The following is a 27927-nucleotide window of genomic DNA, read 5'->3' as shown; positions in this document are numbered from 1 at the left end:
GCCTATCCAGGTGGCACTTGTGTGGGAGATTGGGGAGGTGGGGAGTGTTAAGCCCAGAATTCTGGGTTCCCAAGCAGGGAGACGGACAGAAACCCGAAATCGATAATGCAAAAGCAATAGGAGTTTTATTCCAGTATACTGGGGTCAACTATCTCACCCACAGAGGGGTCTCTAGTTAGAGATCCCGACTTCAGGCAGTAAGCAGATTACATAGGGTTTGATTACTTAAGCAGTACATGCCTTATTGTTTCAAAAAAAAAAATCTTACTTAGTTACCAAACAAAGGTGTTTTGGCAAGTGTCTAGGGTAACAGTGCCCAGGCAAAATTAAAAAATAATTTCCAGTATCTGTACCAATTTTATGATTACACAGATTTCTTTTAGGGTTAACAAGAGCAACTGCTGGGACATTGTGATAATTGATTAATTGAGCCCACCTGCTGAGCCCAGGTGCTTTCCCAGGTGGGTTCAGGTTGGCTAGCTACGAATTGTTTCATTGCTGGGAAACTGAATCTGTTTCAGTTCCAGGAACTGAACCTGAGGCCTACCTGATTATTCACATTTCTGCCACCTGACATAACGTCTGTTTCACCCTTACAGGGTCAAGGAAGATCTTGGAGTTTCCCCCTTTGCTACATTGCATTCCCTCATCTGGTTATTTTATCACTGTCACTGTCACTATCATCCCATTCCTCATCAATTTGCTCAAGCAGGCACCAGTAACATATCCATTGTGAGACTTGTAGTTACTGTTTTTGGCATATTGAATACCCCACGGATAACTTGCCAGGCTCTGCCATGTGGGAGAGATACTCTAGGTGTCTTGCCGGGCTCTCCGAGATGGATAGAGGAATCGAACCCAGGTCGGTCGCGTGCAAGGCAAACATCCTACCCTCTGTGCTATCATTAAACTGGTTATTTTATATAAGCAAAATTATGCTGCATTTGTCTTTCTTCTTCTGGCTAACTCCACTTCACAGGATATCTTCCAGTTCCATCCAAGTTCTAGCAAATTGCAGGATTGCTTTTTCCTTGCAGAGGCACAGCATTCCGTCGGCACACGGGGACCTTGGTCCTCTTTTCCTCAAGTCTGGAGCTCAGATCTGAAACTGAGAAGCAGTGACCCTGTGTTTACGCAGAGGGACAGCATCTGTTTGTCGTGGTTAGTTCACTGAAAGGACTGGATGTGTAAGACCTGATGGAAAGTCTCCAGAAGCTGCTGCTCCAGGGGTAGGTGGCCAGACTGCACTTCCTGTGATGTAAGAGAGGTCAACAGCCTCAGTGAAGTCCAGTGAAGTCTGAGAGGGTCTCGGTACAGCCCTCCCATATATTGAGCAGAGGTGTGTTATCTAACTCTAAACTTGTGTCTTTGTTCTCTTGGCGTTAATACCCAGAAGAGGAATTGACACATCTTGTAGGGCAGTTTTTATTTCATGATGATATCTTGATTGGCTGTGCCAATTTCTATTTCCATGAACAGAAAATAATATTTCTATTTCTCCTCAGCCTACTCAACAATTATTAAAATTTGGAGTTTTAGCTCAAGAGATAGTCCAAGGGTTAAGTTTCTTGTTTTACAGAATCTGAAAATAACCTGAGCGCATAAGAGCAGACGACTGGTTAAAGAAACTTTGGTACATCTATACAATGGAATACTATGCAACTGCTAGGAAAGATGAAGTCATAGAAATTTGGGAATAAGTGGATGGACATGGAGAGTATCATGCTAGGTGAAATGAGTCAGAAAGAGAGGGACACTCACAGAATCAATGCATTCATTTGTGGAATATGAAATGAAATGTGAGACTACTACTCAAGGACAGTAGAGGCAAGCCAGAAGGATTGCTCCACGGTTGGACACCTGCCTTATGAGCTGGGGAAGAAGGAAGCTGGAATAAAGAAGGGATCACTAAGTCAATGATGGTTGGAGGGATCACTCAGGATGGGAGATGTGCTGAGAGCAGATAAAGAACCAAACGTGATGACCTCTGAGTGCCTGTATTTCAAACCATAATGCCCAAAAGTAGAGGGATAGTAAGAGGGAAATTCTCTGCCAGAGAGACAGGGGTAGGGGTGGGTTGTGAGGGAGGGATACTGGGAACATTGGTGATGGAAAATGTGCACTGGTGGAAGGACAGATGTTCCATCATTGTAATACTGAAACTCAAACATGAAAGTTAGGTAACTGTAGCTCATGGTGATTCAATTCAAAGAAAAAAGTTTTTTGTTTTGTGAGCAGCTAACCTCGATTCTATCACCAGCCACAGAGTGCCAGGTGTTATCCCTGAGCAAAGAGCCAGGACTAATTCCTGAGCACTGCCAGGTAGCCCTGATGGTCCCCCCAGTGAGGGCTGCATTACTAGTCAAGCCTTGATCCAAACTGGTGACTATATCAGAGTACTGTCCCTGAGCATTCAGGCATGGTTAGGAAGCTCTCAGACCTCACAGTGATTCAGTGATAAGTAAAAATTTCACTGTATCACTGTCATCACATTGTTCATCAATTTGCTTGAGCGGGCACAAGTTACATCTCCATTTGTCGAGCCCTGAGATTTTAGCAGCCTCTCCTTACTCCTCTTTCCCAATGACTGGAAGCTCTTTCAAGTTCAGGGGAATGAGACTGTTATTGTTACTGCATTTTGCGTATTGAATACACCACAGCCTGGAGCATGCCAGGCTCTTCCATGTAGGTAAAAATATAAAAAAATAAAAGACAGAAGGAAGAATTATAAAGAATAGGCAACATATTAGAATTTATATTTACAGTTGAAAACTTAACAATCATCTGTACAAGTTTCAAATGCGCATTCCTATCTGAGGTTTAAAGCCACACTAAGGTTGTTGTAAATGAGAGACGCAGCATTGGGTCGTGGGCTCAAGCGTCTGGCTCAGTCTCTCTCTCTCTCTCTCTTTTTTCTGGGAAAAGTACAATAGTATAAATGTCTCAAAGAAGATTTTGAGGAAAGGCATGTGCACACATGCATACACATGAGCAGAAAGCCTGTCTTGATTGATCTTCCCGTCTTGTGATGATGGTGAAACTTCCATCCCTCATCATTTATTCAGGGCGAGATATAGAAGAATTAAAATTTGTTGAGGTGCATCATCATTGAACTTGGCATTTGGGAGAAGAATATCATCTCTTGATAGGAAAACTTTTAATCTCATGCTTTTGGGGGAGGGGGGAGAGAAGGCAGGAACTATTACAGCAAGTAAGGTGCTTGCCTTGCATGCATCCGACCTAGGTTCCATCCCCAGCATCCCATATGGTCCCAGAGCAGTGCCAGAAGTTATTGCTGAGTTCAGAGTCAGAAATAACCCCTGAGCATTGCCAAGTATGACCAAAACAAACAAACAAATAAATAAATCTCATGCTGAAGTCTCAGAAGAGAGTATGAGCCAAGTTGACCAAAGACAGCTCTTGAGGGGATTCAAATAGACATGAACAAGGGGAAATAGAATTGCAGATGTCGTAGTAAAAAATACACAACTATTCAATCCAATGACTTGTAGAACCCCAGCAAGGAAGAAATAAAGTCTGTCTTGGCTAGAAAATCATCCAGGGATTTCAAATTCTTCATTAAATCTGCCGTGGGAGTCACAATGTTCTGTAGTGATAAGCCCAGGGACCCATCACTGATAAGAAACTGCTCGTCTGAGGAGCCTGCCCAGTGCCCCTTTGACATCCTTGTTCCTCAGGCTGTAGATGAAGGGGTTCAGCATGGGGGTCACCACTGTGTACATCACCGAGGCAATAGAATTTTTCTCAGAAGAGTGAGTGGCCGGAGAAATGAGATACACACCCAGGGCAGTGCCATAAAACAAGGTGACCACGCAGAGGTGAGAGCCGCAGGTGGAGAAAGCCTTGGACTTGCCCTTCCTGGAGGACATGCGCATTAGGGAAGAGACGATCTGAGAGTAAGAGTAGAGGATGCCACTGAGAGGAACCACACCCATCACGGCAGCAGACACATACAAGACAGCATGGTTGATGAGGGTGTCTGAGCAGGCTACCTTGAGTACCTGAGCCAGTTCACAGATGAAATGTGGAATTTCAGTGCCCACGCAGAAAGTCAGCCGTGCCAACAGAAGGATCTGAAACAGGGAATCCCAAAAGTTGACCAGCCAACACATAAGAACCAAGTAGACACAGAGACGGGGGTTCATGATGACCGTGTAGTGCAGGGGGTGGCAGATGGCCACGAAGCGGTCATAGGCCATCACACTCAGGAGGAAACTTTCCAGTCCAGAAAATATAATTAAAAAGTAGACCTGCGTCAGGCAGCCTAGGTAGGACATGCCTTTGCTGTGCATCTGGAGGCTCACCAGCATCTTGGGGACGGTGGTGGTGGTGAAGCAGATGTCTGTGAAAGACAGGTTGCTGAGGAAGAAGTACATGGGCGTGTGCAGACCGGGGTCAGAGATGCTGGCCAGGATGATGAGCAGGTTCCCCAGCACGGTTACCAGGTACATGGATAGGAACACTCCAAAGAGGAGGGGCTGCATGTCCGGATCTTTGGAGAGTCCCAGAAGGAGGAATTGTGGTGCTCCTGTCTGGTTTGCTGCCTCCATGGAGCTTATGAATCTGCCAGGGAACATGAAAATTGTCATGAAGGTGGCGCTGGGCAACTATCCTGGGGCTGCCACATGCCAAGCATCTGCTCTTCTCCTTTGAGCTATCTCCCTGGCCATGATATTATACACCTGATTTTTTTTTCTGAAGATAGCTATTGACTCAGTCAATTGTTAACCTATTTCTATTTTAACTATATATGTACTCAGATTTCTTTATTTAAACATAATTTCTTCATCTCCTACTATCTCTAATTCTTTTTCTGAATTTAATTTCTATTTATTTCTATTTCTGAGTTTAACCCAATATCTTCTTTGCAGTTTCTTCTGAAGTAATTCGAGGCAGTTCAACTGTTTTCCTGATATTTTTCTCTGAATTTTTTATTTGAATAACTATATTTTTAATTGTAAAAGGCAAGAGTTTTCCACATGAAATGACGTCAAAGTAAAAAAAAACTAGGAGAAACATGGGCTAAAATTAAAAGATACTCAATTAAAGGGAGAAACTAGTTGCACACAAAATATCCAATAATGGACTACTATCTCAGATACATAAAGTACTCACAAAACTCAGCTGAAAATGTACTAGAATGCCTAACATGGATGACCAGTAGACATGCAAAACAATGTTCACAGTTATTTATTATGAGGAAATTGTGATCAAAATAAAACATAAGCATGTGGCCGACCCGGGTTCAATCCCCGGCATCCCATATGGTCCCCCAAGCACTGCCAGGAGAAATTCCTGAGTGCAAAGCCAGGAGTAACCCCTGAGCATCGCTGGGTGTGATCCAAAAAGCAAAATAAAAAAAAAAAACATAAATACCACTCCATACCAAAGAGCATGACCTATATCAAAAGCCTGGAAATAATCAGCTTTGGCAGGAATACAGTGAAAACTGAACACTCATTCACTATTAAAAGGAACATTGTCGGGGCTAGAGTGATAGCTAAGCAGATAGGGCACTTGCCTTCAGCACTACCAACCCGGGTTCAATTCCTAGCATCCCCTATCCCATATCCCATCCTATATCCCACCCGAGCACTTCCAGGAGTAATTTCTGAGTGTATGAGCCAGGAGTTGCCCCTGTGCATCACCGAGAGTGACCCCCAAAAAGATTTTTAAAATAAAGATAATAAAAAGAATGTTGTCTAGTTCAGTCTCTGGAAAACAGTATGAAGATTTCTCAAAAAGTGAAAATACAGCTTCCCATATTACCCAGACATTTCATGTCTTGGCCTCTACCACAAACACAACAACTTAAAAATGACATAGCCCTCCCTATATTCACTTCAGAGCTAAATGCAATGGCCAAGGTATCAAAACAACCCTACTGGCAGATGTTAGATAAAATGTAGGACATATGGTCTCTTTACACAATGGACACTGTCATTGAAAGGGAGGAGTTAGTCTAACCTACTTCTTCAATACAGAAAGAGCTAGAGGTTGTCTTGTTAGGTTTAATAAGTCATGAGAGAAAGACCAAACTGTTGAGCTCACTCATTAGTGGTATTTAAGAAATAAAACAGCCCGCGGCAGCGGGACAACTCGGAGCGCCCCAGCCCCGCCGGGCAGGTCCCAGTCATTCGCCCACCGCGCCTGATCCCACCCTCCCGTGTCCCACAGGTATATTGGCTCTTCCCCTTGGAGACCCTGTGCCACCCGGAAAAGCGCCCCCCACATCCCGTGCCCACCCGCGGCAGCGGGACAGCTCGGAGCGCCCCAGCCCCGCAGGGCAGGTCCCAGTCATTCGCCCACCGCGCCTGATCCCGCCCTCCCGTGTCCGAACAGGTTAGGGGCGTGTCCTCTAATTTGGGGATGTGGCCTCAAAAGTGGGCGTGGCCTCTTTCCAGCCGCAGATTTTTTTTTACCATTGCATGCATTGTCCTTTGGCCACAATTGATTGAACCCATTCCTCCGAAGAACTCCCTCATCATCTTAGTTACTATATGTTAATATTCAACTAACCTAGCCTATCCTAACTTCACAAAAACTGTCAATGAATACATCAACTTGCACAGAAAAGTACTTTGTCAAAAGAGCATAGCCAAAAATCTTCAGTCGAGGTTCCTCCCAAGCTAACGAGAGCTCCAGATAGTAAAGCCCATAACACCATGAAGAAACTGAGAAAATCCCCACCACTAGGAGAGAGCCAAGAAAATATCTCACTAACCTCAGCAGCGACCTCCCAGAAATACACCCTCCTCTCAGATAGAGAATTCAGAGAGGAAATTGTGAGGATGGTTCACGAACTCAACACAACTATGGAACGAACATCCAATAAATTAAGGGAGGATATGGATGCAGCGTTGGAACGCCCCACCAAGATAATCCAGGAAGAAATGAGAGCAGAAATTTCAAAGCTACGAACAGAAGTCACACAACTAAAAGATCAGTAGATGAAATGAAAAACTCCGTAGGAGCCCTCAATAGTAGAATGACTACAGCCGAAGACAGAATCAGTGAGCTTGAAGATGAGCTGCACAAAGCATATAGACAACAGCAAATAATGGCAAAAGACCTCAAAATGGCTCTAGAGCGAGTTAGAGTCCTAGGGGACGACCTCAGGAGAAACAACATAAGAATCATGGGAGTGCCGGAACCACACGGAAGCAATCCCAATGAAAAAAACACCATTAAAGACATCATTGCTAAAAAATTCCCAGAGCTAGAGAATGCGGACATCCAGATACAAGGAGTCCGAAGGGTGCCAGCTAAAAGGGACCCAAATAGAAAATCCCCAAGGCATATCATAGTCAGAATGATGGATGCCGTGGATAGAGACACAATACTGCAAGTAGCAAGATCAAAGAAGGAGATCATATACAAAGGCGCACCCCTTAGATTCACAGCAGACCTATCAGAAGAAACCCTCCAAGCCCGAAGACAATGGTGGGATATAGTGAAAAAACTTCATGAAATGAATGCCTCACCAAGAATACTCTACCCGGCTAAACTCTCAGTTAAACTTGAAGGAACCATACATTATTTCATGGACAAGCAACAGCTCAGGAACTTCATAGACTCAAGACCAAATTTAAAAGAAGGACTCAAAGGGCTACTATAAGACAAGGAAAAAGACCTATAAGAACAACAAGCCCTACAGAAAAATGGCACAAAATCCCATGACAATAATTTCTCTTAATGTTAACGGGCTAAATGCACCAATCAAGAGGCACAGAGTGGCAAAATGGATTCGGAAACTAAACCCAACTTTCTGCTGCCTACAAGAAACACGTCTGAATAGCCGGAACAAACACAGACTAAAAATCAAAGGATGGAAAACAATCCTGCAAGCAAACAGCCCCCTCAAAAAAAAAGCGGGGGTGGCCATACTAGTATCCGATAGCATTGATTTCAGGCTGAAAAAGATCAGAAGGGAAAGCAAAGGTCATTTTATATTCATCAAGGTATATGTACAACAGGGAGAAATCACACTCCTAAATGTATACGCACCTAATGAACGACCAGCTAAATACTTAAAAGAACTCCTAACAGAATTTAAGGAGGACATAACTAGCACCACGATAGTAGTTGGAGATTTCAACACTGCCTTATCACCTCTGGATAGATCGACAAGAACAACACTCAGCAAGGAAACGATGGCCCTGAAGGATGAAATGGAGGAGACAGGGCTAATAGACCTATACAGGGCTATACACCCCAAAAAGAAAGAATACACATTCTTTTCCAGTGCACACGGAACATTTTCGAAAATAGACCATGTTCTGGGCCACAAGTTATACCTTAACAGAATTGGGAAGATAGAAATTGTATCAACTATCTTTTCAGACCATGATGCACTGAAGATGGAAGTTAATCATGCATAGACGCGAAGAACCAAATCAAACACTTGGAAATTAAACAACTCACTATTGAACAATGAGTGGGTCATGGAGGAAATCAAGAAAGAAATTAAGAGATACCTCGAAACAAATGAGAATGAAGACACAAGCTACCAGAACCTATGGGACGCAGCTAAAGCTGTGTTAAGGGGAAAATTTATAGCTCTGCAAGCCTTCCTCAGAAAGGAAGAAAGGGCCTATATAGATAGTTTGACTTCGCAGCTCAAGATCTTAGAAGAGGACCAGCAAAAGGAACCCAAACCAGATCGAAGGAAAGAAATAATAAAACTTAGAGCAGAAATTAACGATATGGAAACCCGAAAAACAATCCATAAGATCAATGAAACAAAGAGCTGGTTCTTCGAGAAAATAACTAAGATTGATAAACCGCTAGCAAGACTCACAAAGAAAGAAAGAAAGAGAGAAAACCCTAATAAACCGAATCAGAAATGAAAAGGGGGACATCACAACAGAAACCAAGGAGATTCAAAGGATCATCAGAGACTACTTTGAAAGTCTGTATGCCACGAAACAAGAGAACCTAAAAGAAATGGATGAATTCCTTGACTCCTACAATCTCCCAAGAATGAGCCAAGAAGACGTGAAATACCTGAATAGGCCCATAAATATCAAGGAAATCGAAACGGTAATCAAGAGTCTCCCCAAAAACAAAAGCCCAGGTCCAGATGGATTCACTGGCGAATTCTTCCAAACATTCAAAGAAGACTTGTTGCCAGTTCTCCTCAAGCTTTTCCAGGAAATCGAAAAGACAGGAACCCTTCCGAACAGTTTCTACGAGGCACATATCTCCCTATACCAAAAGCAAACAAAGACACCACTAACAAAGAAAACTATAGACCAATATCCTTGATGAATACCGATGCGAAGATTCTCAACAAAATACTAGCAAATAGAATCCAACAACTCATCAAAAAGATCATACACCATGACCAAGTGGGATTCATCCCAGGGATGCAAGTTTGGTTTAACATTCGGAAATCAATCAGCATAATCCATCACATCAACAAAAGTAAAGATAAAAACCATATGATCATATCCATAGATGCAGAAAAAGCATTTGACAAGATCCAGCACCCATTCCTGATAAAAACTCTCACCAAAATGGGTTTTGGAGGAACTTTTCTCAAGATAGTCAAAGCCATCTACCATGAACTTATGGCAAGCATTATCATCAATGGAGAAAAACTAAGGGCTTTTCCTCTAAGATCGGGGACAAGACAAGGATGTCCACTCTCACCACTTCTCTTTAATATAGTACTGGAAGTATTAGCAGTAGCCATCAGGCAAGAAAAAGATAGTAAGGGGATTCAGATTGGAAAGGAAGAAATCAAGCTCTCACTATTCGCAGACGATATGATACTATACCTAGAGAAACCTAAAAGCTCTAGTAAGAAACTCTTAGAAACAATTGACCTATACAGTAAAGTCGCAGGCTATAAAATCAATACCCAAAAATCCATGGCCTTCCTATATGCAAACAATGAGACAGAGGAAAGGGACATGAAAAAAGCAATCCTGTTCACAATTGTGCCCCAGAAAATCAAATACCTTGGAATCAGCTTAACTAAAGAAGTAAAGGACCTCTACAAAGAAAACTATAAAACGCTACTTCATGAAATAAAAGAGGACATGAGGAAATAGAAAAATATCCCCTGCTCCTGGATAGGGAGAATAAACATTGTCAAAATGGCAATACTCCCAAAAGCATTATACAGATTTAACGCAATCCCTATAGGGATACCCATGGCATTCTTCAAAGAAACGGAGCAAGCAATCCTGAAATTTATATGGAACAATAAACGCCCACGGATAGCTAAAACAATTCTTGGGAAAAAGATGATGGGAGGCATCACCCTCCCCAACCTTAAACTCTACTACAAAGCGGTAACAATTAAAACAGCATGGTACTGGAACAAAAGCAGAACTGTAGACCAATGGAACAGGGTGGAATATCCCCACACACAACCTCAAATGTATGATCATCTAATCTTTGATAAAGGTGCAAGAGATGTGAAGTGGAGCAAGGAAAGTCTCTTTAACAAATGGTGCTGGCACAACTGGACAACCACATGCAAAAAAAATGGGCTTAGAACTCGATCTGACACCATGCACAAAAGTCAGATCAAAATGGATTAAAGACCTCAACATCAGACCACAAACCATAAGGTACATTGAAGACACGGTAGGCAAAACCCTCCAGGATATTGATGATAAAGGTATTTTCAAAGATGACACGGAACTAAGCAATCTAGTAAAAACAGAGATCAACAAATGGGACTACATTAAACTAAAAAGCTTCTGCACCGCAAAAGATACAGCGACCAGAATACAAAGACTATCTACAGAATGGGAAAGGATATTTACACAATACCCATCAGATAAGGGGTTGATATCAAGGGTATATAAAGCACTGGTTGAACTCTACAAGAAGAAAACATCCAACCCCATCAAAAAATGGGGCGAAGAAATGAACAGAAACTTTACCAAGGAAGAGATACGAATGGCCAAAAGGCACATGAAAAAGTGCTCTACATCACTAATCATCAGAGAGATGCAGATCAAAACAACCATGAGATACCACCTCACACCACAGAGGCTAGCACACATCCAAAAGAACAAAAGCAACCGCTGTTGGAGAGGATGTGGGGAGAAAGGGACCCTTCTACACTGCTGGTGGGAATGTTGGCTAGTTCAGCCATTTTGGAAAACAATATGGACGATTCTCAAAAAACTAGAGGTTGAGCTTCCATTTCACCCAGCAATACCACTGCTGGGAATATAACCCAGAAAAGCCAAAAAGTATAGTCGAAATGACATCTGCACTTATATGTTCATCGCAGCACTGTTTACAATAGCCAGAATCTGGAAAAAACCCGAGTGCCCTAGAACAGATGACTGGTTGAAGAAACTCTGGTACATCTATACAATGGAATACTATGCAGCTGTTAGAAAAAATGAGGTCATGACGTTTGCATATAAGTGGATCAACATGGAAAGTATCATGCTAAGTGAAATGAGTCAGAAAGACAGAGACAGACATAGAAAGATTGCACTCATCTGTGGAATATAGAATAATAGACTATAAGACTAACACCTAAGAATAGTAGCAATAAGTACCAGGAGGTTGTCACCATGGCTTGGAGGCTGTTCTCTCATTCTGGGCAACTCAGAGAAGGGAACACCAATTAAAATGTGGTTGTTGGTCATGTGGGGGAAAGATGATGCTGGCCGAATATAGACTAGAGACAACACAATGGCCACTCAACACCTTTATTGCAAACCACAACACCTAATCAGAGAGAGAGAGAACAAAAGGGAATACCCTGCCATAGTGGCAGTGTGGGGTGGGGGGAGACGGGACTGGGGAGGGGGGGAGGGATGTTGGGTTTACTGGTGGTGGAGAATGGGCACTGGTGAAGGGATGGGTTATCAAACTTTGTAAGGGAGAAACATGAGCACAAAAATGTATAAATCTGTAACTGTACCCTCACGTTGACTCACTAATTAAAAATAAACTATTAATTAAAAAAAAGAAATAAAACATAGGTGGAGGCAGTGTCAGATGGCTGACTTTTGACCACAAGACTGAGTTGGACAAGCTGGGCAGGGACGGATGTTTGTAGGGTGTAAGAAGAAGAGACACAAGATAGAAGTGACACAATATCAGGGTGTAGAGTCTTCCCAATTTGGTAGCAGTGCAAGTGAAAAATTTGCACTCCTGAAGGGTAAAGGCTAATACTTCACTAACCATACAACCTAATCAACAATTAAAAAGAACCAAAAGCAGCACACAGCAGTGAAGAATCCTGGCTTGCAGGAAACACAACACCGAGAATGCTCTGGGCCCCAAACCAAGCCAATAATACCAGGGTGCCCCAGATGGAGGAGGTGCACTCTCCCCACCTTCACCAGATGGAATCCGGCAACACTGAGCTTTTACAAACATGGCTCCGGTATGTGGGGGCCCGGACTATTTCTCTTGATATACAAAGTGAGCAATGGAAAATAGATGACCTAGCATCTGCTCCTAGAAGGCAGGCTTGAATGGTGGTGTTGAATATCCAAGCAAAATATAATGCCCCAAACTACAGAGAGAGCACAACAGGCACACAAATCAAGTTCAGTGACTTCTTGCAGAAATGCCTCTAGACTGTGAACTAAACTATGGCCTCATGCCGCCCCAGGAGCAGAAAGGTTTCTGTCCCTCGGCCTTTCCTTCTGGGAACATCAGCATGGCAACCACCATCATTCAGAACCCATTGGACGGAGGTAGGAGTTTGCAGTGATGGGCACATTGGAAACCTCAGGATGGGGTGGCAGTACCAGTGCTGCTCTCCACCCAGACGAGACACCGGCAGCCGCCTACAAATGACTCCTCTACTCCTGAATGGCCATGATCCCAGAGGCAAACAAATCAACTTCAGAACCCAGCGGCTTCTGGCAGAAATCACTCTGGACTTAATTACTGAAATACCAGAAATCCGAACTCATATATTCTTTATTAACAACAATAGATAACAAATTATCAAATGATGACTTTTCAGCAGGTCTGATTATTAGGGGAAAATTCCAAATAATAATAGTAAGTTTTCTGTCAAAAATTGAATGCAATCAAACAAAAGAGAGAATAAAGTGATAATCATCTGCCACACAGGCAGGGTGGGGGGTGGGACAGGGGGATATACCAGGGTCTTTGGTGGTGGAACATGTGCACTTGTGAAGGGATGGGTGTTTGATCATTCTATGACTGAGACTTAAACCTGAAAGCCTTGTAACTGTTCTCACGGTAATACAATAAAAATAAATAACGAAAAGCTTTCATTCCAAATAACCTTAACTCTAGGACCTTGTCTTCCTCTCTGAAACTTTCCCTCATCCGCCCTCTTTCATGTGCCTTTTTAATTTTCTTCCTGAAAATGGGGTAACTGTTATTACCTTCCTTGTTAGGTTAAAATTTCTTCAGTTATAGCAGGAACTCAATCACAACAAATAATACTATTCTTGTTATTCTAATCCCACAGGACAGCGATTTTACCCTAAACACTTCCAAAGTCCAATGTAAATCTAGGTGCTAGGAGCAAGGATCATGAGTCAGATTTCCTGAAATAAACTTTTGGGTCACAACTGTATGTGATCTTGAGAATTTAATCTGTCTCAGCTCCTGAGACCTCACCCCTTCCAATCAAAGCAGCAGACACATTCTATAAGATGACAAGTGAATTAAATGAGTGGGTGAGTGTCATTCTGTCTGGTGTGATTACTTCAACAACTTGTGCATATTGCACAGCTTACCTGCAATTCTAGAACTACCTCCGTGGTTCTCTACCTGAAGAATACAAGTAAAGCAAAACTATGACTGAAATCAAAGAACACCTTCTTGAACCAGCCATGTGGGAATTCACCCCCATTAACCAAAAACTCCAAGGGTGAGCTATGCCCCTGAGTAAGATAGTTTAGGTAATGCAAAGCGGTAGCAAAAATGCACCAAGAAAAGAAGAACATATCAGGAAAGAGTAGAATGGTGAGAAAATACATGCTGGCTCAAAAACTATGCCAGCCAAGCACAGAATATGTTATTCAGTGTCTTCTAGATGTAGTGACTCCATGAACAAAAGTAGACTAAGAAAAAGTCAAGACTTTCTATTTTAAGGGTTCCTTCTGATAGCTAAGTAAAATACCCCAGCCTCTGATCTTCATGGGCCTATTGAATATTGTTGTGGTTACTAATTGGCCTTAGTGTCTCTGGAACAATGGTTCATCTGTTGGGAGTCCCAGTGGAGTGATAGGAAAGCGATATTATATTGAATCAATAGATTGTGAGAACACTGATGACTGCCTGGGTGACCTGAAGTTTGGACAGTCCTTGTGTATATTTGTCTCCTTATGTGTTTGTCTCATTCTCTGTGACTAGCACCTGCTAAATAGGGGCCAAAGGTGCCACTCAACTGGCTTTTAGCCAAGATGTAACACTTGAGCATCCCACATCTGATAAGGGGTAGTAGCTATTATATACAAAGCCCTTACAAAACTCAAGAACTAACTTTTAAAAAATACATGAAAATCCTATCAGATACAGAGTAATAGCACAGCAGGTGGGGCATTTGCCTTGCAGGTGGCCAACCCGGGTTCGATCCCGGGCATCCCAGAGGGTCCCCAAAGCAATGCCAATAGTAAATCCTGAGTGCAGCGCCAGGAGCAACCCCTGGGTTCCACTATGTGATCCCAAAAGCAAAATAAATAAATAAAGAAGATGTATTTAAAAATAAAAAAATGAACTTAGTTCAAAGATGATACAAGGACAGTAATGGAAGGTCATGAGCACTGTGGGGTTGGCACTGTATGGTGCCTTCATATATCAAAAATACAAACTAAAATCAATTATAACCATATTACAAAAACAATAATAGCTTTTTAAAAAAACGTGGTGAGGAGCTCAATAGTCAAATCCTCAAGGAAGAAATACCTATACCCAAGAGACATATGAAATATCAGTGCTGAATAGGAAAATGCAAATAAAATGACAACTATCTGTTTCACACACCAATGATAATGATGACCAGTAGAAAAATGAATGGAGGCTATTCATCAACCACTGGTGAGGATGAAAAAGGAATCCTCTTTCACTGCTGATGAAAATTTCATTCTGTTTCAGCCTCTCTGGAAAACAGTCTGGAGTCTTCTCAGACCATTAAACATTAGAATCCCCAAATGACTCAGGGATTGCCTTCTTAGCATCTATCCCAAGAACTTAAAATCATTAAATTTGAAATGGTATAATTACACCTAAGTTCATTTCAGCACTGTTTACAATAGCCAAGAGCTGGAATTGATCCAAACGCCCAACAACAGATGAGTGGATGAAGAAATCATCTCTATGAACAATGGAAAACTTTTCAGCTATGAGGATAGATGCAATCTTGCTCTTCACTGCAACTTGAGTGGAATGAGAGTGTTTCCAGAGAAGCTAGAGGGAGAAGGTCAAATGCAGGTGATCTCACTTATAAGTAGGATATAGAGAAATACATCAAGGGAATGGACAGAGGTCAGTGAGGGTGTGGGTGGGGTGCAGAGAAATCCTGAAGTTCTGTGTGCAGAGGTGAGGGTATGAAGTGAAGGACAGGAGGGACAGGGAGGGACAGGGAAGACTAGAAGTGACATAGGGACAGTGATGAAGTGTTTTTGACATGTTGTTGGTGAAGAAATAGCTTCTTCGCCACTGTCACTATTCCAGCCATGTTACACCAAAAATAAAATACTAAACATATATTCAGCAGGAAAAGCTTAGAGAGAAGAAGAAATCACATCATATCCAAATCACAAGCATTATCACTACTCCATCGATGTTACATCAGTAATAAATAACTCTAAAATTATATTAAGCAAGAAATGCTCATGAGGAATACTGAGCAATCTGATAGAAAACTGCCATAAACATGCAATTGAGAAAAATAAACGACAGGTAATATACAACACCTATTGACTTCTCACAATTATATGATTCCTGAAAGTGACTAAGAAAAAATAGGGTTACTACATACCAAATTCAGGGGGAAATAATAAAGTGAAAAGCAATGTATTTGTACCACCTGCCTTTTATAAATTTTTTGACCATAGTTAAACTTTTCTATGCAGAAACATGAAGTCATGAAATTTGTATATAAGTGGATCAACATGGAGAGTGTTCATGTTGAGTGAAATTAATCAGAAAGAAAGGGACAGACATAGAAAGATTGCACTCATCTGTGGAATATAGAATAATAGACTATAAGACTAACACCTAAGAATAGTAGAAATAAGTACCAGGAGGTTGTCTCCATGGCTTGGAGGCTGGTCTCTCATTCTGGGCAACTCAGAGAAGGGAACACCAAGTAAAATGTGGTTGGAGGTCATGTGGGGGAAGGATGATGCGGGCCGAATATAGTCTAGAGACTGAACACAATGGCCACTCAAACCTTTATTGCAAACCACAACACCTAATCAGAGAGAGAGAAGAAAAGGGAATACCCTGCCATAGTGGCAGTGTGGGGTGGGGGAAGATGGGACGGGGAGGGGGGGAGGGATGTTGGGTTTACGGGTGGTGGAGAATGGGCACTGGTTAAGGGATGGGTTATCAAACTTTGTATGGGGGAAACATGAGCACAAAAATGTATAAATCTGTAACTGTACCCTCACGTTGACTCACTAATTAAAAATAAACTATTAATTAAAAAAAAGAAAGATTGCACCATATGTGGAATATAAAGTAGCTGAGAGGTACAAACTTGAAATGATGCAAATTCTGGCAGATATTTCTCTGGACTTAGTTACTAAAATACTAAAATACAGAAATCCCAAACTGTGCGGCTGCTAGTACGGCCGCTTGACCTCATATCTCTTTATTTTCAGCAATGAAAAACAAATTATCAAATGCTTCCTTTTCAGCAGGTCCGACATTAGGGGGGAGAAACTCCAAACAATATTAGTGAGTTTTTTTGTTGAAATATTGAATGTAATCAAAGTAAAGTGAAAGTAAAGTGAATTTTACCAGTTACACATGCGGGGTGGGGGGCTGGGGAGGTGAGTGGGTGGAGGGAAGCTATACTGTGATTCTTGGTGGTGGAATATGTGCACCGGTGAAGGGATGGGTGTTCGAGCATTGTATAACTGGGACTTAAACCTGAAAGCTTTGTAACTTTCCATATGGTGATTCAATAAAAGAATAAATTTTTTTAAAAAAATTCTTATGCAGCCGTTTTACAATGCTGCATGACATCAAAACATGGAGCTTAAAACAGAACCTCAAAAAATTAAAATAAACTCAACATGAAGGACTACTTATCTGCTGAGTTGAAGTCTTCTTACTGGTTAAGGAATGTACCATAGCTGAATATTATTTATACTGTCTATGCCTAAAAGGTGGGGCAGGACAAAAGGACAAAATCAGTGTCTAACATAGAGTTAGGCCAGGGGCTGGGAGGAAAACTAGGGACATTGGTGGAGAGAAGTGGAAGCTGGTGAAGGGATGGGTGTTGGAACCTTGCATGCCTGAAACTCAATCATGAATAACTTCATAACTGTAGTTTATGATGATCCAATTAAGAAATATTAATACATCATGGATACTAAATACACATAATAGATGCACACTAAAAAGGATACCACAATTGAACAGAAGATAGAATTTTTCTTAAATAAAAGGTGCTTTAAAAAAGTAAGAAGTTACAACAAAAGGTGCACTGTTACAAGAACATGACTAGCACGTGATGGAAGAAAGGTTATTTCCTTAAATGATTCATAAGTACAGGGCGTGGTAGTGTGACTATGGAGGGAAAATTACATTTGGCTGTGACTCTGCTATAGTTACAGATGTCAAATTATTATGTTTACACAGAAATTACATTGTTATCCACAATATCACCTCAACAAAGTAAAAAATAAAAATAGCAGCTTCCTCAAACTATTAAGCAACATCAGACTGTACTGAAGTGGGAAAGAGAAAACAAAGTTCAATATCAGATAAGCATTTTCTGAGAGTACCATCATCATTTCCTAGAATCTACCTTGTGCAGTTCTCTTGCAGGCTGAGCACCGACAATGATTGGAGATTATTCCCTATGACCACTCACCTCCTGGAGTTCCTGGAAATCTTAGGTTTGGACTCCAACCTATACTCATCTTTCATCTTTCAGGCGAACACCTGGGGATGAAATGATGGATGGCAAGAGGACTTTTGAAGTGCAGAAAAGCCCGCTTGTGCTGGGGTAAAAAAGACAAGTAACAGCACCAGTGGGACAGGCATGTTATTTGTCTTGTCTGTAGGTCAGTTATCTGGGAGCAAAGGAGGGAGATATGGAGTGTTGATCATTAGGGACTCCAAGAGGTGAATTCTCAAAACTCCCAATTAAAAACATTTCCTCTGAATATTCAAACTGTTCTTGACAACTCCACTCCCAGTTGTCAAATCTGTGTCCCTGATGCTGTTTTTCTTCCCATTTCCTGACTAGTTATCATTAACCATTGTTGAAATAATTAGGAATACTTTTAATGATCACATATCTGGTGGGGTTGAAAAGATACAGAGCTCGCAGGATGTTCGCCCTGCATGTTGCCGACCCAGGTTCGATTCCCGGCACCACAGAGGGTCTCCCAAGCACCACCAGGAGTAATTTCTAAACGTAGTCAGGAGTAACCCCTGAACATTGCCAGTTGTGCCCCCTCCCTGCCAAAAAAGAATCACATCACTGGTGAGTCAATAAAAGTGATGGGGGGCTGGAGCTATAGCACAGTGCGTAGGGCATTTGCCTTGCACGTTACCGACCTGGATTCGATTCCCAGCATCCCATATGGTCCCCTGAGCACCTCCAGGAGTGGTTCCTGAGTGCAGAGTCCGGAGTAATCCCTGTGCATAGCCAGGTGTGGCCCAAATTGCAAATAAATAAACAACAAACAAACAAATAAATAAATAAATATGATAAAGTCCAATACTGGTCACTCTTCTAGAATGGTCACTGAAATCATTGTGGCAAAAAAACAAATGTCATTCTTGGTTCTCTTCTGAAAATTGAAGCCGCCATTACATTTCAAGGATTACAGCCAGAAGCCTACCGCCTTAATTTGGGCAGTGGTTTGGGACATACTTACCTGTGTTGGGAGACCATGTGTGGTGCAAGGAATCAAATCAGAATCGGGCTCATTGGACTCATGCAAGGCAAGTATCTCAAGTCCTGTATCTTTCCACCCTAGAAAACCTAACTTTCAATTCATGTGATTAGGGCTTTACCCTGCCTTCCAACATGAGACTTCTCTGAAGACAAACCGTTGCCGTCCAACATTTCACTGACTCACACAAAATTCTCATATCTGCCTAACAGAGTTTATGGACATGCCTTTAAAAAATGATTATTCTAAGGTGGTTGGCTCCACTTGGGTTAATGTTGATGATCCCGTGTTCCTGTACTAACCCCCTCCACTTTTGGACATGGTCAGATAATCATGTCCATCACTTGGGAGTTAATTTAGGGATTTTGTTTGTTTATTTGTTTGTTTTTGGACCAGACCAGTGATAGTCCTGGTTCTGCACTCAGGAATTACTCTTGGAGGTGCTTGGGGGAACCCTATGGGATGCCGTGATCGAACTAAGGCTGGTCACATGCAAGGCAAATGCCTTCCCCACTGCACTATCTCACCAGCCCCAGCTGGCTGTACTTTTATTGTGGATGCCTTGACCAATGTGCATTATGGTCCTTGCATTATGCAGTAAGAATTTTACGTGAAGTCTCAAGCAACCTTTTTTTGCCTAATCGAAGAGAGCCCTTATGACCTTGCGGGGCTGCTCAGCCTGAGGTGGAGGCTCCAGCATACTGACCAGCCCTAAATATAAATCCAGGCAAGGTTTTTCACCTTGCCTGATCACAGTCTGGATCGTTGGCTTGGCTTTTTCAATCCACTCTCTCATTAGCTAAAGCAAACAAGCAGTTCTGCAGTACGGAATCCAGATGTTCTGAGCTTAGCTTTGACCTGTTAATTGGGGTATAAACTTGCCTCTTTCTGGGAAATGAAAAAAATCAGTATATGGTATGAGTTCAGGATGCGTCCAGGACATCCTGTCCTTGGGGTACCTTGCCCTGATTTTCAGTTGTCTTTGGACAGCCCCCTGCTTTTCTGCTAACTTTGGTTCACCTCATCACGATTCCAGTACAACAGTGTCCATCTGTACCCGTCGCTCAAGTTCCAGGTCCCGCCACCCTGTTTCCAAAGCCATTTCTCTGCTTTGTTTCCCTCACTTACAATTCTATTGGCCATAGTTAATCCTGCTGGGGATTATCTAAGGCCTGCCTTTGTTTCCTTCCCCCCTGCCTATGAGAGAGAGCATCTGTGTGCAATGTGTCCTTTTTTTCTTCTGGTCCATAGCATGACGCCCTTCCACTTCATCAGTTGCAGAAAATGGCAAGATTTCATCTTTTCTCAGAGATGAGTAATAATCCATTGTGTACAGACATCTCTACAATTTCTTTGTCCACTCATCCCATTGTTGGACACTTGGGCTGTTTCCAAATCTTGGATATTATAAATCATATTCAGCAGAATAAACACATGGGTTCTGACAACATGACTGAGTTTGCCTAAAGAGAAGAGAAAGACCTTTGGGCGGTGTAGGAGGGTAGTTGGTACCTTGGTGGTAGGTATGGTGTGATAAAACGGCCCCTCCTAAAGCACAGAAACGTTTATAGTTCTGAACATTAATGTTATTCCAATAAGTTAATAACTTCAGAAAATAAAATTGATTTACTGCATGAGGAAATGTAATATAGCAAAGGGGGAGTCCTACATTACTCTTACCCCGGGATATAGGCAGGAGGACAGAGAAGGGAAAACTCAAGGGAGAAAGGAAGATGAGGAAGAGAAGTAATGGGGTAACACGGGTCAAGGGCTTCAGTTACACTGGTGATGTGAGGGAGTATACAGTCATTTTCCAAAGCACAGACTCAACAATACTCAAATCATAAGATCTAAACTACAGTGATTGTAGTAGCTGTAGTTACTGTAGCGCTGTAGCACTGTCGTGCGGTTCCAGCAAGCACCAGTCACCTCTCCATTGTGAGACTTGTTGTTACTGTTTTTGGCATATAGAATACGCCATGGGTAGCTTGTCAGGCTTTGCCATGGAGGCAGGATACTCTCGGTAGCTTGCCGGGCTCTCAGAGATATCGAGCCCAGATTGGACACATGCAAGGAAAACATCCTACCCGCTGTGCTATCACTAAACTGGTTATATTCTATAAGCAAAATTATCCTGCATTTGTCTTTCTTCTTCTGGCTAACTCCACATCACAGGATATCTTCCAGTTCCATCCAAGTTGTAGCAAATTGCAGGATTGCCTTGTTCCTTGCAGAGGCACAGCGTTCCGTTGGCTCACGGGGACCTTGGTCCTCTTTTCCTCAAGTCTGGAATTCAGATCTGAAACCGAGAAGCAGTGAGCCTCTGTTTATGCAGAGGGAGAGCATCTGCTTGTCGTGGTTAGTTCACTGAAAGGACTGCACGTGTAAGACCTGATGAGAAGTCTTCAGAAGCTGCTGCCCCAGGGGTAGGTGGCCAGACTGCACTTCCCGTGAGGTAAGAGAGGTCAACAGCCTCAGGGAAGTCTGTGAGGGTCTCGGTAGAGCCATCCCAAATGGCGAGCAGAGCCGTGCGTTATCTAACTCTCTAAATTCGTGTCTTTGTTCTCTTGGCGTTAATATCCAGAAGAGGAATTGACACATCTTGTAGGGGCAGTTTTTATTTCTTGATGATCCCCCCAATAAATTAAAGACTTGCCAATTTCTATTTCCATGAAGAGAAAATAGTATTTCTATTTCTCTTAGCCAACTCAACAATTATTAAAATTTGAGTCTTGAGCTCAAGAGATAGTCCAATGGTTAAGTTTCTTTGACTTACAGAATCTGGAAATAACCTGAGTGCATAAGAACAAAGGACCGGTTAAGGAAACTTTGGTATATCTACACAATGGAATACTGTGCAGCTATTAGGAAAGATTAAGTCATGAAATTTGGGTATAAGTGGATGAACATGGAGAGTATCATGCTAGGTGAAATGAGTCAGACAGAGAGGGACAGACACAGAATGACTGCACTCATTTGTGGAATATAAAATAACATAATAGGAGAATAACACCCAAGGACAGTAGAGACAAGGGCCAGGCAGATTGCTTCATGTTTGGCAGCCTGCCTCATGAGCTGGAGGAGAAGGTACCTAGGATAGAGAAGGGATCGCTAAGTCAGTGATGGTTAGAGGGATCGCTCAGGATGGGAGACGTGTGGTAAAAGTAGATAAAAGACCAAACATGATGCCCTCTCAGTATCTATATCGCAAACCATAATACCCAAAAGTAGAGAGAGAGTAAGAGGGAAATAGAGATGGGTGGAGGCATGGGGAGTGGAAACTGGGGGCACTGGTGGTGGAAAATGTGCACTGGTGGAGGGTGGGTGTTTGATCAATGTATAACTGAAGCTCAAACATGGAAGCTTTGTAACTGTATCTCACGGTGGTTCAATTACCAAAAAACAGTTTCTTGTTTTGTGAACAGCTACCCCCAGTTCTATCCCCAGCCCCATAGAGTGCCAGGTGTTATCCCCAAGCAATCCCTGAGCACTGCCAGGTAGCCCTGATGGTCCCCCCAGTGAGGTCCCAGGGAGGGCCACATTACTGGTCAAGCCTTGATCCAAATTGGGTGACTATCTCAGAGTACTGTCCCTGAGCATTTAGGCGTGGTTAGGAAGCTCTCACACCTCACAGTGATTCAGTGATAAGTAAAAATATGATAAAGATAAAAGAATAGAAGGAAAGATTATGAAGACTTAAGCAACATGTTAGAATTTATATTTGCAGTTTAAAACTAACAATCATCTGAACAAGTTTCAAATGGACCTTCCTACCTTAAGGTTTAAAGCCACACTAAGGTTGTTGTAAAAAGAAGATACCACAGTGTTGGCATGTGGGCTCAAACTCTGGCTCAGTCTCTCTTTCTCTCTCTCCCTCTCTTTTTCTGGAAAAGTACAATAGTGTAAATGTCTCAAGGAAGATTTTGAGGAAAGACATGGGCATGCATGCATACACTTGAGCAGCAAGCCTGGTCTTCCTGTCTTCCTGTCTTGTGATGATGGTGGAATGTCCATCCTTTATCACTTATTCTGGTGAGATATAGAAGATTTAAAATTTGTTGAGGTGCATCATCATTGAACTTGGCATTTGGGAGAGGAATGTCATCACTTGATAGGAAGACTTTAAATTGCATTCTGTGGGGGAGGGGTGCGGAAAGGCAGGAGCTATTATAGCAAGTAAGGTGATTGCCTTGCATGCAGCCGACCTGGGTTCCATCCCCAGCATTCCATATGGTCCCCAAGCAGTGCCAGAAGTTATTGCTAAGTGCAGACTCAGAAGTAACCCCTGAGCATTGCCAAGTATGACCAAAACAAACAAATAAATAAATCTCATGCTGAAATCCCAGAAGAGAGTATGAGCCAAGTTACCAAAGACAAGTCTTGAGGGGATTCAAATAGAGATGAACAAGGGGAATAGAATTGCAGATGTCGATGTGAAAAATACAAAACTAATCAATCCAATGACTTCCAGGACCCCAGCATAGAAGAAATGAAGACTGTTTTGGCGAGAAAATGACCCAGGACTTTCAAATTCTTCATTTAATCTGCCTTGGAGGTCACAATGTTCCTTAGTGATGAGTCCTGGAACCCATCACTGATAAGAAATTGCTCGGCCGAGGAGCCTGCCCAGCGCCCCTTTGACATCCTTGTTCCTCAGGCTGTAGATAAAGGGGTTCAGCATGGGGGTCACCACCGTGTACATCACCGAGGCAATAGAATTTTTCTCAGAAGCATGAGTGGCCGCAGAAATGAGATACACACCCAGACCGGTGCCATAAAACAAGGTGACCACGCAGAGGTGAGAGCCGCAGGTGGAGAAAGCCTTGGACTTGCCCTTCCTGGAGGGCATGCGCATTAGGGAGGAGACGATCTGAGAGTAGGAGTAGAGGATGCCGCTGACAGGAATCACACCCAACAGGGCAGTGGACACATACAAGGCAGCGTGGTCTATGAAGGTGTCCGAGCAGGCTAGCTTGATCATCTGAGCCAGTTCACAAAAGAAGTGTGGAATCTCAGTGCCCACGCAGAAAGTCAGCCGTGCCATCAGGAGGATATGAAACAGGGCAACCCAAAAGTTGACCAGCCAGCACATAAGAACCAGATAGACACAGAGGCGGGGGTTCATGATGACCGTGTAGTGCAGGGGGTGGCAGATGGCCACAAAGCGGTCATAGGCCATCACACTCAGGAGGAAATTGTCCACTCCTACAAATATCATGAAAAAGTAGACCTGCGTCAGGCAGCCAAGGTAGGACATGGCTTTGGTCTGCGTCTGGATGTTCACCAGCATCTTGGGGACGGTGGTGGAGGTGAAGCAGATGTCAGTGAAGGACAGGTTGGACAGGAAGAAGTACATGGGTGTGTGGAGGTGAGGGTCAGAGATGCTGGCCAGGATGATGAGCAGGTTCCCCAGCACGGTGACCAGGTACATGGACAGGAACACGCCAAAGAGGAGGGGCTGCATGTTTGGATCCTCAGAGAGTCCCAGAAGGAGGAATTGTGCTTTTGTATGGTTTGCCGACTCCATGAAGCTTATGAATCTGCCAGGGAAGATGAAAATAATCATGAAGGTGGTGCTGGGCAACTATCCTGGGACCCCCACATGCCAAGCTGTAGGATAACATGGGGTTTGTCCTTTTAGCCTTGCCGCAGGGAACTTAGTTTACCTTAAAGAAATGTCCTGTCTGTATGGACACAGGAAGACAGTTAATGTTATGCTTTGTAACTTGGGAGCCAATTGACTCCAATAATATTTACTCCCTGGCAACTGCTTTTTCAACTCTGTTGCCCTTAGTTCCTAGTACCCCAAAGGCAGGGTCCCGACAAGGGACGGATTGGACCCATGGCAAGCTGTGAGCTACCGTGGCATATAAATGGGCCAAGCCAAAGCGCCACAATACTCAACTATAAGTTGAGAGCATGGTCATAGACAAATGCTGTCATGATCCAAAAATAACTATGAGACTAGGACTCTGCTGGGGTTAGGAAGATTAATCTGGCCTGAGAACTATGGTCTGGAATGTCCTCAGGTAGAACCAAACTTTAAGTCTGATATATCTCTTACTGTGCTCATACAGAATGACATTGCTAGAAATATTAGAAGTAAATTTACTATAACTATTTAAGCAGATTACTAACTCACACCCTGACACACCCTTGTTTGGACCCCACCCTTAAGTGGATCTCCTAGTAATCTCCCTAGATGACACTTTGTTAATGGTCTCACCCTTCTTTGTTGATTTGTTAATGTTCAGCCCACCTTTGTGTCACCACCCTATGTAATTTGCTATATAAACTGAGACTGAAGGAGAAGATGGGGGCACTGACGGGAGACAGAAGAAGAGGACGACACAAGAGAAAACACAGAAGATACAAGGGAAGACACAGAAGTGAAGCAGACAACACAGGCAGAAGAAGACACAGAAGCAGAGACAGAGAGAGGTCGGAAGAAACCAGAGGAGAAACTACAGAGACAGAGACAGACAGAGAGACAGACAGAAGAGAGCACAGCGGCACACACAGAAGCACAAGGAGGAGCCATCCCGATCCGGTCCTTACACAGCGGCTTGAGAGCACCGAACGCAAGCGGTGCATGCGAGAGAGAGCTGCCCCTAGTGCCCTCGGACAACAGAACAACACGACGCATCATTGCATCTCCCCCTCCCGAATGCCGCCTTTGTGACTTTTTACACCGAGCATCTGCTCATCTCCTTTGAGCTATCTCCCTGGCCATGATATGATTTACCTGATTTTTATTTTTCTGAAGATAGCTATTGACTTAGTCGATTGTTAACCTATTTCTATTTTAAATATATATGTACTCAGATTTCCTTATTTAAATATAATGTCTTCATCTCCTACTCACCGTCTCTAATTCTCGTATTTCTTTTTATCATTTTAATCCATTTTCTTCTTTGCAGTTACTTCTTAAATAATTCAAGGCAGTTAAACTATTTCCTGATAATTTCTCTGATTTTTTTTATTTGAATAACTACTTTTTTTTTTTTGCTTTTTGGGTCACACCCGGCTATGCACAGGGATTACTCCTGGCTCTGCACTCAGGAATCACCCCTGGCGGTGCTCAGGGGACCATATGGGATGCTGGGAATCGAACCCAGGTTGGCCGCATGCAAGGAAATCGCCCTACCCGCTGTGCTATTGCTCCAGCCCCCGAATAACTACATTCTTAATTTTAAAATATGAGGGTTTTCAACATGAGATGACATCAAAGTTAAAAATAAATCACCAGAAGAACAGTAGAAATAAGTACCAGGAGGCTGACTCCATGGCTTGGAAGCTGGCCTCACATTCTGGGGAGAGGGCAACTCAGAGAAGGGATCACCAAGTATAATGCAGTTGGAGGCCATGCGGGGGAAGGGTGATGCGGGCTGAATGTGGTCTAGAGACTGAACACAGTGGCCACTCAACACCTCTATTGCGAACCACAACACCTAATGAGAGAGAGTACAAAAGGAAATGCCCTGCCACAGTGGCAGGGTGGGGTGGGGGGAGATGGGATTGGAGAGGGTAGGAGGGATGTTGGGTGTACCGGTGGTGGAGAATGGGCACTGATGAAGGGATGGGTTATCAAACTTTGTATGGGGGAAACATGAGCACAAAAATGTATAAATCTGTAACTGTACCCTCATGGTGATTCACTAATTAAAAATAAATAAATTTTAAAAAATCACCAGTAGGAGAAACATGAGCTAAAATTAAAAGATACTCAATTAATCTCTTAATTGAGAGACTAGTACAAAATATCCAATAAAAGACTGATATCTCAGATACATAAAGCACTCACAAAACTCAGCAGAAAAGGTTCTGGAAAACTTAACATGGATGGCCAGTAGACATCAAAAAAATGTTCACAGTTGTTTATTATCAGGGAATTGTGATCAAAATGACACAGTAATACCACTCCAGAGAAATGAATATGACCTATATCAAAAGCCTGGAAATAATCAGTGTTGGCAGGAATACAATGAAAACTGAACCCTCATTCACTATTAAAAGGAATTTTCCTTGTTCAGCCTCTAGAAAATAGTATGAAGATTTCTCAAAAAGTGAAAGTACAGCTTCCTGTATTTCCCAGTGATTTCATGTCTTGGCCTCTACCAGAAACACAACAACTTTAAAAAGACATAGCCCTCCCTATGTTCACTTCAGAGCTAAATGCAATAGCCAAGGTATCAAAACAACCCTACTGTCAGATGTTAGATAAAACGTAGGACACATGGTCACTTTACACAATGGACACTGTCATCGAAAGGGAGGATTTGAGATTTAATCTTGCCTTTAGCTTCAATACAGAAAAAACTAGAGGTTGTCTTGTTAGGTGAAATAAGTCAGGAGAGAAAGACCAATACTGAGGAGTTCACTCATTTGTGGTACATTAAGAAACAAAACATAGGTGGAAGCAATGTCAGATGACTGACTTTTGACCACAAGACTGAGGTGACCAAGCTGGGAGGGACAGATGTTTGTGGGGTGTCAGAAATAGACACAAGATAGAACTGATGCAAGATCATGGTGTAAGCGGCTGCTGGCAGATATGCTCCTACACTATGAACTAATCCACGGCCCCGTGCAGCCCCGGGAGGGGAAGGGTTTCTGTCCCTTGGCCTTTTCCCCTTTGCGGCAGCATGGCGACTGCCACCATTCAGAACCAACGAACAGAGAGGTAGGAGCTTGCAGTGATGGGACACAAGGGTGAGCTATGCCCCTAGGTAAGATAGTTTAGGTAATGCAAAGGGGTAGCAAAAATGCACCCAGGAAAGAAGAATGTATCAGGAAAGAATAGAATGGTGAGAAAATACATGCTGGCTCAAAAATTATGCCAGCCAAACAC

At 42.8% G+C, this 27927-nt stretch overlaps 2 protein-coding genes across 2 annotated transcripts; both read right to left on the bottom strand.

Moving 5' to 3' along the window:
* Positions 1-3632: 3632 nt before the first annotated feature.
* On the bottom strand, positions 3633-4610 carry LOC101549838 (olfactory receptor 7D4-like). The gene has a single exon (XM_004615034.2). It carries the CDS (start codon positions 4608-4610, stop codon positions 3633-3635), a length of 978 nt encoding a protein of 325 aa, XP_004615091.2.
* Positions 4611-23667: 19057 nt separating this feature from the next.
* On the bottom strand, positions 23668-24606 carry LOC101549303 (olfactory receptor 7D4-like). The gene has a single exon (XM_004615032.2). It carries the CDS (start codon positions 24601-24603, stop codon positions 23668-23670), a length of 936 nt encoding a protein of 311 aa, XP_004615089.1. The 5' UTR covers positions 24604-24606.
* Between the last annotated feature and the right edge of the window lie 3321 nt (positions 24607-27927).

The sequence above is a fragment of the Sorex araneus genome, chromosome 2 (assembly GCF_027595985.1).
Source record: "Sorex araneus isolate mSorAra2 chromosome 2, mSorAra2.pri, whole genome shotgun sequence".
NCBI lineage: Eukaryota > Metazoa > Chordata > Mammalia > Eulipotyphla > Soricidae > Sorex > Sorex araneus.
Note: the sequence above shows the minus strand (reverse complement) of the source record. Positions and strands in the feature narration are given on the sequence as shown.

Bases quoted from the DNA above. Each gene is read 5' to 3' on its own strand.
- LOC101549303 (XM_004615032.2), bottom strand. From the start codon at position 24,603: ATGGAGTCGGCAAACCATACAAAAGCACAATTCCTCCTTCTGGGACTC.
- LOC101549838 (XM_004615034.2), bottom strand. From the start codon at position 4,610: ATGACAATTTTCATGTTCCCTGGCAGATTCATAAGCTCCATGGAGGCA.